The following is an 11272-nucleotide window of genomic DNA, read 5'->3' as shown; positions in this document are numbered from 1 at the left end:
TTAATAGAGCATATAAGCATATTTTTATAGAGAGAATAAGTCATTTAATATTTATTGCTTCCGCAATGACTGACCCACCCTAGTGGAAATGGTTATGGCCTGGAGTCGAGCACGCGCCAAGTTTCGCAACGAGGAAAATGGGGAAAAGGAAAAGCGGGTTAACAGCAGCAGCATCCAAGGCAGCTGAATACCGTTGCACTTGAACTTCACTGGCGGCCATTGCGGTGGCAGTCAGTCTCTGCTTCTGCTTCTGTCTCTGTGTGGGTGTGTGTTTATGTGTGTATTTGTGTGCCAGTTTGCGTGTGGGTGAGTTTACGTGAAAGTGTGGTGAGTGAAAGTGAAAGGCAGCAACAGGTCGCGTGTGAGTGTGAGGGTGAGGGCTGCACACACACTGTCATTTCCAGCCAGCCATCAATGTCGACAACGTGTAAAAGGTCGAACGCAGCGCAGATTTATATTTATCCGTTGGGAAAAAAATCAATTTGGGGGATTTCAACATGCCCGCCAAAAATAGAAAATCTGCGGCGATTACCCAAACAATATGTTACCTATTTAGCGGCAAAAAGGTGAACGAAAAAACCATTAAATATTATTACTTAAAGAAACGCGTTTTTAGTACTTGTGAAGCTCGATGTTCTTTTCAACAATAATTTTACGTTTGATGTTTATAAATTCATATATATATTAAAACCTTAAAAGCTAGGTAAGTGTGTAAATAAAATGTCCTCTTCTTTTCTCTCAGTGTGAAGGCTTGAGGGCTTGTATTACCAAAAGACACTGGACAGCTGTTCCCCAATTACGAACACAGCAAGCTAATGCACACAGACATACTCGTACTACATAAGCGAACCCATTCGAATGTGCGTCAATACATGGGCGGGCGGTCACAATGGGGGGGTCGGCTAAGGGGCGGGGTCAGGCGGGGGCGGTCTATTGTGCGGGTTTCATGCAGCAGGCAGCGCTACGGATTCGCCCACAATCGCAAGACTAAGGCTTGCGAGTCTCAAAATTTGGCTAACACGCTCCAACTTCTGTAACTCGAACCTCGCACTGGCATCAAATGAAAATCTATAATTTTGTACATATTTTACTTTTATGTTGATGTATCAATTTCTTCGGATATTTAAAACTTCCTGGTACCCCCAAGATGAATCATAAAATACTTTAAGAAAAGTTAAAATAAACATTTCTTAACATAAATTTGATCTACGCTTTACAATGTATGCTTTACAAAATAACTGGAGTAAGCATGAATTAATATTATGTAAAAAAGATTGTTTTATTGTACTTTTGGTGCATGAGTTACCAAAGCTTAGTTCGAGTTACAGGAGCCTTGACTAGAAGATAGCTCTGCCTGTTTCCAAAATCAACTCACCGTTAACGCGATGCCCACTGTGGCGGAGAAGGATCCCAGCCGGAACTCTCCCGTGTTGTATTTGACCAGGAAGGAGGTCTTGCCCACGCCCGAGTCGCCCAGCAGGATCGTCTTGTGGTTGACCGTGTCGTCGAAGGGCTGCTGGTGGGCGGTGGGCAGCGTTGGGTGCATGTCGACCTCGTCGTAGCGATACGATCGCCAGCCATCGTTGTAGTCGTCCTCGTAGTCCTCGTTCCCGTACGCGTACATCTGCATGGCTTCGCGGGAGGGACGATAGCCCGGATATCCGGTGGCCGAGCGCTGAACGGGCGCCATGATGGCGTCGTCGTGGTAGTGGTGGCTTCCCGTCAAGCTCAGCTGGCTGTGGTGGTGGTGGTGCGGATTGTGATGCTGCTGCTGCTGCTGCTGCTGCGTCGTTGTTGTCGTTATCGAGGCCGAAACAGAAGCGGGTGCCGCGGGGGATTGTAGCAGCCGTCGCCGAAGGGACGACGCCGCAGCTCCTCGATCCTCGCCTGCGTTGTCTCCGCATCCTCGAAGACGTCGTCGCTCATGCTGCTGGCGTCGTCAGGATGCGCCGATCCCGCCGGCCCTCCTCCTTGGCCGCCACCCATTCCCACCGCTGTGGTGGCCATTGGTCTCGATTAATTGGCTTGTGTCTTGGCCAAAAGCTTTCGTTCAGCTTTTATCCTGAGCTTTCCCTTAAGGTTTTTACATTGGTCTAGTTTTAAGGAGATTTGCTGGGCTTTCGCCGTCCTCTCTCTTTGATTTTCCGTCTTTTTCTTGCCACTCTATTATCCCTTTTTACATTTAAATGGTTTTCTCTTTTATCTAACGTTTTTAAGAAATTGTGTCAGGTTTAGCTTTTATCCCGATAATTATTCGTGACCTTTTTCCGGATCTTACGTCCCCTAATTCATTAACATTATATATTAGCATAGGTTTTTACTTATTCGTTTTAAGTTTTTGGGACACTCTCTCGGCGTTCTCTTTGCGGCACTCTACCTTTTTCTCTTAACGGTTTTGACACTTAACGTTACACAAAGCTCTTATAAAGCGTTAACTCCTTAAAGTTGTGACATTTGTTTTGAGCTTTCTCTCAGCGGCATTTCCCTGCCATCTCTTTATGACTTTGACATTTACCGTTGTCCGTCGCTGCCTCGGTCGACGTCGCTGCCGTCCGGTTGTGTGGCACGTTTTCTGAATGAATTCGCTTTTCGGGGCTTTCAGGCGCGGGTGGGGGACCGTTGCTATTATTATTTCCTATTCGCTATAAGCTTAATATTTTCGCCAGCCTTATCAGTTGGCCAGTTTTCCTAATCGCTATTCGTTACTTTTGCGTTGCGTACAATTAAACTAGGTATATTTGTTTTTCTCCGTTTGTTGGTTGTTGGTGTTTTGTTTGAAGCCACTAATTAAATGTTATCTATGTAAATTGTAACTAGCTAAACATATTGACTACTAATTTATAGATTATGCGCTAATTGGTGCTGTTTTCACTATGCATTAAGTTTTTATTTATATATTTCTTGTATTTTTTTTTCTGGCGTTAAAGCTTTTGGTTAATTCGTTTTTATCGTAAAATTGTATGACTCTCCTTTGGTTTTGCGTCTCTCTTCGAAAATATTGCGATTGATTTAAAGGGGCTTTGTGTTGTTTTTGTTATTCTTGGTGTTGTTGTTCTTGTTGTTATTTCACTATCACAGCATAAATAAAATAATGTCATCGTCGTTGCCGCCCCCGCCACGCGAACGCTCGGCCAACATACAACTGGTAAAAAATATCTGCAGTCGCCACTTCCTTTCGACATCCTTTCCGAGCTTTTGCTGCTCTTGGGCTTTTTCTCTCTCGAAACCTGTCCTATTGGATTTGACATTTAATAGGTTCAGAAAAGAGAACTATACTAGTTCGTTTTATTATTATTTCAGTAAAAATATGAACTAAGTTAAAAATTGGGTCAAAAATGTGGAGTATGAAATATATATGCCTTCAAATGTTTCAGTAAGCGCTGGGTGCAAAAAAATCTGTGGAGGTGCACGTTTTAAGAGCAAAGCAAAATTATTGATTCTATACCCGATACTTTATTGTTTCCTTTTTCTTATCAACATTTTTGATAATTGACTATTTAAATTAACTGAACAAAGTGAGACCAGTTCAAATGGTTCGTGTCTGTGCTTATGAAGTCTACAAATACCCAAGATGTTGCCAGGTTTGACATACCGCTTTTAAAGTCTCCACTAGTTTTTGATACAATTTAGTATTTTTCGATTAGACAACAGCTAGAGCTGGACCAAAGGGTTGCCAATATACTTAAACGTGAACCAAGAACGAACATGAGCAATTTTTAATTCCATTCGGTTTTGTATAACTTCAACAATACTTTTCAGAGAGGATTGTTTCTATTACACGATACTATTTTCAAGAGCAAATATATATACGTACTTATATATCGATATTCATTTGGTCTAGAGCATATCGATAAAACAATGTTACCTTAATATCGATTATTTCATTCACTTTTATGTTTTGACAACCCTACTCCAAACCAGAACAAAAACGCGAACGCAGAATTGTAAACCTGAATATTGCAAATAATCCAAATAATCAAACAACCCGCAAAAATAATTAATTAAAAATGACTGGTCGTGGCAAGGGGGGCAAGGGGAAGCTGGTGCGCGAGAATGCGACTGACGATAGAGACGATTTTCTCGTTTATGCAGCCGAGAAGATAATCCAAAAACGCGTTAGAAAGGTGAGCGAGCGTAAACAAATGCGAAAAATGCGATGAAAATGGAAAGCCCCAAATAATATGAGAAACGCAATATGCGCAGCACACACAAGATATATGTATAATCCACAAGGTCACATGTCCTTCGACATTTTTTGGGCAGAGGACATCTGCTGCAACAACCACCATTTGCACGCTGCATGTGTGTGCGTCCGTGTGTGTGCGTAGTGCGTGCGTGAGTGTATTTGAGACGTGTGTTTTTGTTGTTGTTGTGCTTAATGGAAAATCAATTAGCTGTCTAAGAAAATGTAATTTTTCCTGCAATCCTTATCTTCGATTCTACCATTATTCAGGGCACCGTGGAGTACCGAGTAAAGTGGAAGGGCTGGAACCAGCGCTACAACACCTGGGAACCGGAGGTTAACATATTGGATCGCCGCCTGATCGACATCTACGAGCAGAGCAACAAATCCTCGGGAACACCCTCCAAGCGGGGACTCAAAAAGAAGGAGAAGGAACCCGATCCGGAGCCGGAATCCGAGGAGGATGAGTACACCTTCACTGGCGACGATGTGGACACCAATCAGGCAAGCACATCAACGGCCTGCCAGGATACTGACTCGAAAAAGGACAAGAAACACCACCAGCATCATCATCACCACCACCATCATCACATCAAGTCAGAACGCACCGGACGGCGCTCGGAATCTCCGCTGACCCACCATCATCATCATCACCATCATGAATCGAAGCGGCAGCGCATGGACCACAGCTCCTCTTCAAACAGCAGCTCCACGCACAACTTTGTCCCTGAGCCGGACACCAATTCCTCTAGCTCTGAAGATCAGCCTTTGATTGGCACTAAGCGCAAAGCCGAGGTGCTCAAGGAGTCGGGCAAGATTGGTGTAACGATCAAAACCTCTCCTGATGGTCCTACCCTGAAGCCGCAGCCAACCCAACCGCCAGCGCCTGTCCAGCAGCAGCAACAGCAGCCTACCCAGGATCAACAGCAGGCGGAGAAAATAGCCAGTGAGGCTGGCACACCGCTGAAATCCGAGCTGCACGTAACACCGTTGGTCATTGAAGCCCCCTCGAACACGCCGGCCGAGTCTGGAGCCGAGGAAGAGGAAGTGGCAGGCGAGGAGGGAAACAAACAAGCAGCACACGCCCCTCCCGACAACAACAATATACCAAAGCCGTGCAACAACCTGGCTATCAACCAGAAACAGCCGCTGACTCCCCTTTCGCCGCGAGCCCTGCCACCGCGCTTCTGGCTGCCGGCAAAGTGCAACATATCGAATCGAGTGGTCATAACAGATGTCACCGTCAACCTGGAGACCGTCACCATACGCGAGTGCAAGACGGAGCGGGGATTTTTTCGCGAACGCGACATGAAAGGCGACTCGTCGCCAGTGGCTTGAGCTACGGCCCAAACAAAGGGCTCAAAAACGAGACGGAAACCTGAAACAATTGTAAATAAACAAACCAAAAGGGAGGAAAGTTGAGAGGAGCACTAACAAATCCACACTAGATGTTGCTAAGCATTTTCTCTTTAAGACCTAACTTATTTATTGTATTTATTTTTAGCGTAGTTATTAGTTTGTTGTTTTACTACAATGTTTAATGTGCAAGAGTAACTTGGGCAAGCGCAACTCGCTTATTAACTAAAGGAATGATTTTTTGTTTAACTGTTCACCATTCAATTTGAAAAAAAAAACTATTTTATATTCCCATCGGCAATATTTTATTCATATAAAATAAGAGCAAACTTTTTTTAGTTTATGCAATATCGCCCTTTTGGCGAATGAAGATCGGCCTTTTAGAGAATGAACGAAATGATGCGTTTGCTCAACTTACCACTGCAATAGATTGTAAAAACTGCAGCATAGGTACATATGTATGTCGTACATATATTTATTTACCACATATTGTATATTTTTCTATAACAATTTGAATCTGATTGAGAACAACACAAGACACTCATGCAACAAAACTCCATGCGAAACCGAAGCAATTGTTAATTACGCTTGATATAAATACAATTATACACAACTGAAGAAGCATATATTCGAGTATGTCAAAATATTTGCCAAGCTGGCTATCCCAATGTTGTAATTGTTTAATATTATATTTCCTCGCGCCGACTGATTTTACAAAAGAAAACCCCAAAAAGATATATATGTAGTTTGATAGTTATTTTTAGAACTTAGCTAACCACAATCTCCACTTAATATTTATTTTAAAATGTTTTACTTTTAGCAGCCAAGGCTCAAGTGCTGACATTATGCGTTCAATAATTGTGCAGTGCACAAAAATTCTTAAATTGAACCCATATACTCAATACTTAGCTTCTATGATTATAACACTATTTTTTTATTGCTTTACAAAAGGAAGTCACGTGGAAACTGTTTGGAATTAATAAATCCTGTTTATTTTCCATGGTTCCGGTGAACACATTTGTCTAAGCTATTTATTGGCTAGTTTTAGTTACGGCGCCAATTCCACAAAAAAAAGAACTCAAAGCATATATTTTGAAGTTTGTAATGTAGTGTTTAACTTTAATGTTATTGCCGGTATCAATTGTAAATAATAAATTAAATAGAAGCAACCGAATGTTTAATGCTTGGGTATTTTCTAAATGTGAGATTGATTTGCGTCTAATATCGAGTCAATATCATCAATCTGCGTCAGGGAATATTAAGGTCTAGGAATATGGTCTATCAATGAACTAGTTTGCACAACGTCTGCACATCCGGGACTATTCCCCTCTCATAAAGGTCGATACTTGTTGATAAAGGAATTGATGATGGGGGCCACCTTCTCGGGCTCGTTGAGGTGGACATGGTGGGTTCCCTCGACCTCGTGAAACTCGAACAGGGGATTCTTTTGCAACTCTGCCAAAACTTCATCGAAGTTCTCTTTGCGTTCGTAGTAAGGCGCTTGCAAGGCCTTGATGAACAGGTGAGGGCACTTAATCCTAGTCGCCATCTCCATTGGAACCTCCTGGTGCAGCGTGTAAAATAGCGATGACTTAAGTCGATTATCGCGGGAAAAGTAATACTTGTGTGGTTCGTGCGTCGAGGGCTTGGTGTTCCGCTGCAACAGGTACTTGCAGGCATCCAACGATACAGATTTATTCGATCCCTCGTGCAGCCGGGTCACCAACTGATCCCATTCGTAGGCGGGCGGTTCAGAGCCACTTTTCAGGCGTCGTTCCAGCTTTAATGTCGCTTCCAATCGTTCGGATAGCCCATCCACTATGTGGCGCGCACTTCTAACGGGTGGTTTTAATACATCCAGTCCCACAAACAAATCGACTTTATCGGGAAACAGGGCACTGAACACAAAGCCATTAATGGAACTCATCGAATGGGCTAGTATCGATATCTTGTCCCACTTATATTCGTCCATCAGGCGGCGGGTTATTAACACTAAGTCGATAGAGTGGTATGAACAGCCAGCCGGCAGCCACGAGGAGAGTCCGTGACCCGGGGCATCAATGCTCAGGAAGGACAGATGCGAGGGTAGTAGCGGGGCTAACGTATCAAAGGTACCGGCATTATCCTGCCACCCATGCATGCCCACAATGGGTCGCACGTGCTTGGGTCCATACCATTTTCCCGAAATGTGTCCCCATGGAACAGGTATGCTGATCTCTTCAAACTGTCCAAGGAAAGTAAAGTCGTTTATTGAATAAAACTCATAGAAACTGAGTAACTCACATATTTGGTGACGATTTTCTGGGGTTTGGTGGGTCCACTGCTTGAGTTCCGAACATTTGGGAGCAGTTTCAGCAGGCGAAGACCTCGAGACACCTTCATTTCAAGGCAAGATATTGTTTTTGTTGAGTAATGGCACCTTTCTCGATATCGACTAATGAGCGACTAATGTACTGGCAGTGATTTCACCACACATGTGCGGCGATGATGCAGCTTTGCCAGATGAACTTTGATCTTGGTACGTAATATCTGAGAAAACTATGTTTTAGCAAAGTTTTTAATCTTGTCATTTGCTGGCGGCTGCTGCCATCTAACAACACTGGTCTTAAACTTGTTGAGCGCGCTTCTCAACACTACGCTTTTGGGCATGCGTGAAGAGTTTGAGAACTTAAATAAATTGAAGAAAAGCGAATAAATAAAGTAACTTTGTGGTGATTTTATAAAGTCATCGAAACTATTTGAGCTAAATAGTATGCTCATCATCTTAACTTCGATGATATTAAAACTCGAATTGTAATCAAATTAAACTTTCGCAAAGTATTCACTGCATAAACGTAGCCGCCCATTCTCAAGTTTACTAAACAGCTGTAGATAAGTGTTTGTTTTTCGTTAGCTTGTTTTACACCTGTTTTGTGTCCGAAATATTGATGATTAAATAGCAACTAATAAACTTATAGCAGTAAAACAAACCAGACAGTTCAGGATTATAATTAAAACATTCGGATTAAAGACAAAACAAAAGGAAAACGTGAGTAATAATTAGCGGCGGTCACCAAGGAGATTACCTTGACCTTTGACACATTCAATGAAATGCCGGCATCGATTTGGATATTATAATATATATATTTTTTTAAGATTTCTCTTTAATGTTTACTTTTGGATTTTGTGTGCTTCTTGGCCTGTTTTTGTTAACTAATCGCACTGCTAATCTCCACAGGTCGCTTCTGATAAGCACGAAATTGGCTAAACTTTGGAATTGGAGCTCATTCGCCTTTTGGACACTTTAGAGAGCAGAAATGGATTTGGACGACAACTCAAGTGGAACCGTAGGCAGCGATCTTGGCCAGCGTTATCGACACGCTGGGGATTTAACTGGCGAGCCACCCACCAGACCCGTAAGTGCACTTTGAACCACCAGCTGCAGTTCTTATTACCTTGCCAGTCATTACTCTTTATCAAGCTTCCCATTATTGCATATGCATATTGCATATTTCGATATGTTCTATGCTGAATATTCCGAGTTGATTTTGAACAAAAAATGAACAAAATACTACGTCTTACTTATGTTTTCATATTAGTTCGCAGAGATAAGCATTACGGTCCCCTGGGGACATATATCTGGCAAATGGTATGGCCCGCAGAACGTCCAACCAATTCTGGGACTTCATGGCTGGCAGGACAATGCGGGTACCTATGATCGTCTTATGCCGCTGCTCTCGCCGGACGTGGCCTTTCTTTCAATCGACCTTCCTGGTCATGGACTGTCATCTCGGCTGCCCGATGGCTGCTACTACAACTCCGTGGATAATCTATATGTGATTCGACTGATCATGAAGCAGTACAAGTGGCAGAAGGTGTCCCTGGTGGGCCACTCAATGTCCTCCATTATTTGCTTTGTGTTCGCCGCGGTCTTTCCGGACAAGGTGGATATGATCATTGGGATTGATGCTCTAAAACCGCATCAGCGTCCGTATCCCTCTGTTATAAGAACTATGGAGACCCGACTCGATGAGTTCCTGCGCGAGGATGAGAGGAACCGGAGCAAAAACGAGCCACCAAGTTATTCTTATGACGAACTAATCGAAAGGGTGTACATTGGCACATTCCATTCGGTGAACAAGGAGCACTGCAAGCATTTGATGGCCCGCAACATTGCCAAGTCGGAGAAGTACCCTGACAAGTACTTCTTTTGCCGCGATCGTCGTCTGAAGTTCTACAACTATGCCATTGGGTCCCAGGAACTTTGTGTGGAGATGGCCAATCGCATTACATGTCCCTACTTGTTTATCAAGGCCGCCCAGTCCTCATATTTCGAGGACAAAAAGTACTACGATGAGGTGCTCGATGTGCTGGTAAAGAAGCCCAACTTCGAGTACCTGGAGGTTAATGGCTCACACCATGTGCACATGAACGATCCAGAGGCCATTAGCGCACCGGTCAACAACTTTATCCAGCGCTTCGGACCGGCAGCAGCGGCTGCTGCTCGGCAGAAGGCCAAGGAGGCGAAGGAAAGCAAGCTTTAGAGGGTATATACTCTGGTAAATGGTGCTTATTTATTGTTGCACGGATTGCACATGTTTTTATACTTAATTGTTGATTATGTGATCGCGGCAGAGGACTCGGCTCTGCCATAAATACAAAATGTACATCTACAGATAGGTTTTTCGACTCCGATTAATGGGGAAGTTGTGAAGGATACTGCTGAACTGGTTTTGCGTAAACTTAACCCTTTTCCAATCCCATAAAGTATGCGTTTCAAAACTTAAAAAAAGTGCGGTTTTAAATTGAAATATCATGATTGTTTACCACCAACGTAGGAAAGTACGTATTTGTTTTTTTTAATGAAATCATTTATTTCAAAGTTATAAAAAAAAACGAACAAAATTAAAACTTATTTTTATATATTTTTGAAAATAACTCAACATTTTTAAATAAATAGGTTTTGGTAAATCAACTTTAATGTCCGACCGTAAAAGTTTGAGTGTAGTTAGGCTCACAATTTTCAGTTCCCCTCGAAAGAAGTAACTTGTCTTAAGATCGCCGACAGTTGACCTACATCTCCTCACAGTAGAATCCAAGCAGCGAAAGTGTTAATAACCTGCAAACCAGTTTCTTAAATCCCAAGCGGCCGTTGCATCATTTTCTAGACTCTTTCTTGGCAACAGCTTCGTTTTCTGTGATGGTCGGCTCTGGAGGTCAGCCTGAATCGGATTTACATGGAAATGGTTTTTTGAAATATATTTTATAAAAATAACTGAACTGAGGCAACAGGAAAAAGAAGCCGAGTAAGTTGATGACCCTGCTGGTTCAACATTTGTCTGCATGTTCGTCAGTTGCTTCTGCAATTTTTTTTCTCTTGCCTTGGTCAGTTCCTGGGTCTGGTTGGCTGGGTCTGGTGATAAATGACTTTGGACAGCTATTTAATTTGTCTTAAGTTGGTAACACATTTTGTATGCGAGAAGTATTGATTTAATTATGAGAAACACCTAAAAAACAAGATGGTTTATGTTCCTGATTTAGATTTCGTTTTGATGAATGAACCGATAATGAAAACATATTTTTAAGTCAATGAAAAATGGCTATAACAAACAAGACATTCTGAACTCCAAAGCTAATCTGACATGGACTGGAAATTCCTTAATTAGTATCTCTGTTACTCCAAATGCAATTATTATCTTGAAATTGTGACACACTTAAAACGTTTCGTATGCAATTTATCCGATCAAGTTATGA

At 42.5% G+C, this 11272-nt stretch overlaps 4 protein-coding genes across 4 annotated transcripts; 2 read left to right on the top strand and 2 right to left on the bottom strand.

Annotated features, from left to right (window-relative positions):
• Nucleotides 1-1751: 1751 nt before the first annotated feature.
• On the bottom strand, nt 1752-3149 carry LOC122320134 (ras-related protein Rab-26-like). Its single transcript, XM_043208376.1, has one exon. It carries the CDS (start codon nt 2005-2007, stop codon nt 1801-1803), a length of 207 nt encoding a protein of 68 aa, XP_043064311.1. The 5' UTR covers nt 2008-3149; the 3' UTR covers nt 1752-1800.
• A 759-nt stretch (nt 3150-3908) lies between these two features.
• Nucleotides 3909-6708, top strand: LOC108093177 (polycomb group protein Pc). The gene is made up of 2 exons (XM_017193133.2): nt 3909-4124; nt 4454-6708. The coding sequence occupies exons 1-2, from the start codon at nt 4008-4010 to the stop codon at nt 5519-5521; spliced, it is 1185 nt and encodes a 394-aa protein (XP_017048622.1). The 5' UTR covers nt 3909-4007; the 3' UTR covers nt 5522-6708.
• LOC108093179 (probable serine hydrolase) lies at nt 6626-8139 on the bottom strand. Its single transcript, XM_017193135.1, has 2 exons — nt 7823-8139; nt 6626-7763 (listed from the first exon to the last, which is right to left on the bottom strand). The coding sequence occupies exons 1-2, from the start codon at nt 7919-7921 to the stop codon at nt 6870-6872; spliced, it is 993 nt and encodes a 330-aa protein (XP_017048624.1). The 5' UTR covers nt 7922-8139; the 3' UTR covers nt 6626-6869.
• Nucleotides 8140-8392: 253 nt separating this feature from the next.
• LOC108093178 (probable serine hydrolase) lies at nt 8393-10193 on the top strand. The gene is made up of 3 exons (XM_017193134.2): nt 8393-8569; nt 8759-8934; nt 9118-10193. The coding sequence occupies exons 2-3, from the start codon at nt 8836-8838 to the stop codon at nt 10060-10062; spliced, it is 1044 nt and encodes a 347-aa protein (XP_017048623.1). The 5' UTR covers nt 8393-8569; nt 8759-8835; the 3' UTR covers nt 10063-10193.
• Nucleotides 10194-11272: the final 1079 nt, after the last annotated feature.

Source organism: Drosophila ficusphila, unplaced genomic scaffold (genome assembly GCF_018152265.1).
Source record: "Drosophila ficusphila isolate 14025-0441.05 unplaced genomic scaffold, ASM1815226v1 contig_106, whole genome shotgun sequence".
Classification (NCBI taxonomy): Eukaryota; Metazoa; Arthropoda; class Insecta; order Diptera; family Drosophilidae; genus Drosophila; species Drosophila ficusphila.
The sequence above is the reverse complement of the archived record's forward strand: the minus strand, read 5'-3'. Positions and strand labels throughout refer to the sequence as shown.

Coding starts and splice junctions, on each gene's coding strand:
- LOC108093178 (XM_017193134.2), top strand. CDS start 8,836: ATGGATTTGGACGACAACTCAAGTGGAACCGTAGGCAGCGATCTTGGC. Junction 8,935..9,117: donor GCGAGCCACCCACCAGACCC/GTAAGTGCACTT, acceptor TTTTCATATTAG/TTCGCAGAGATAAGCATTAC.
- LOC122320134 (XM_043208376.1), bottom strand. CDS start 2,007: ATGGCCACCACAGCGGTGGGAATGGGTGGCGGCCAAGGAGGAGGGCCG.
- LOC108093179 (XM_017193135.1), bottom strand. CDS start 7,921: ATGAAGGTGTCTCGAGGTCTTCGCCTGCTGAAACTGCTCCCAAATGTT. Junction 7,764..7,822: donor AGAAAATCGTCACCAAATAT/GTGAGTTACTCA, acceptor TTCCTTGGACAG/TTTGAAGAGATCAGCATACC.
- LOC108093177 (XM_017193133.2), top strand. CDS start 4,008: ATGACTGGTCGTGGCAAGGGGGGCAAGGGGAAGCTGGTGCGCGAGAAT. Junction 4,125..4,453: donor TCCAAAAACGCGTTAGAAAG/GTGAGCGAGCGT, acceptor ACCATTATTCAG/GGCACCGTGGAGTACCGAGT.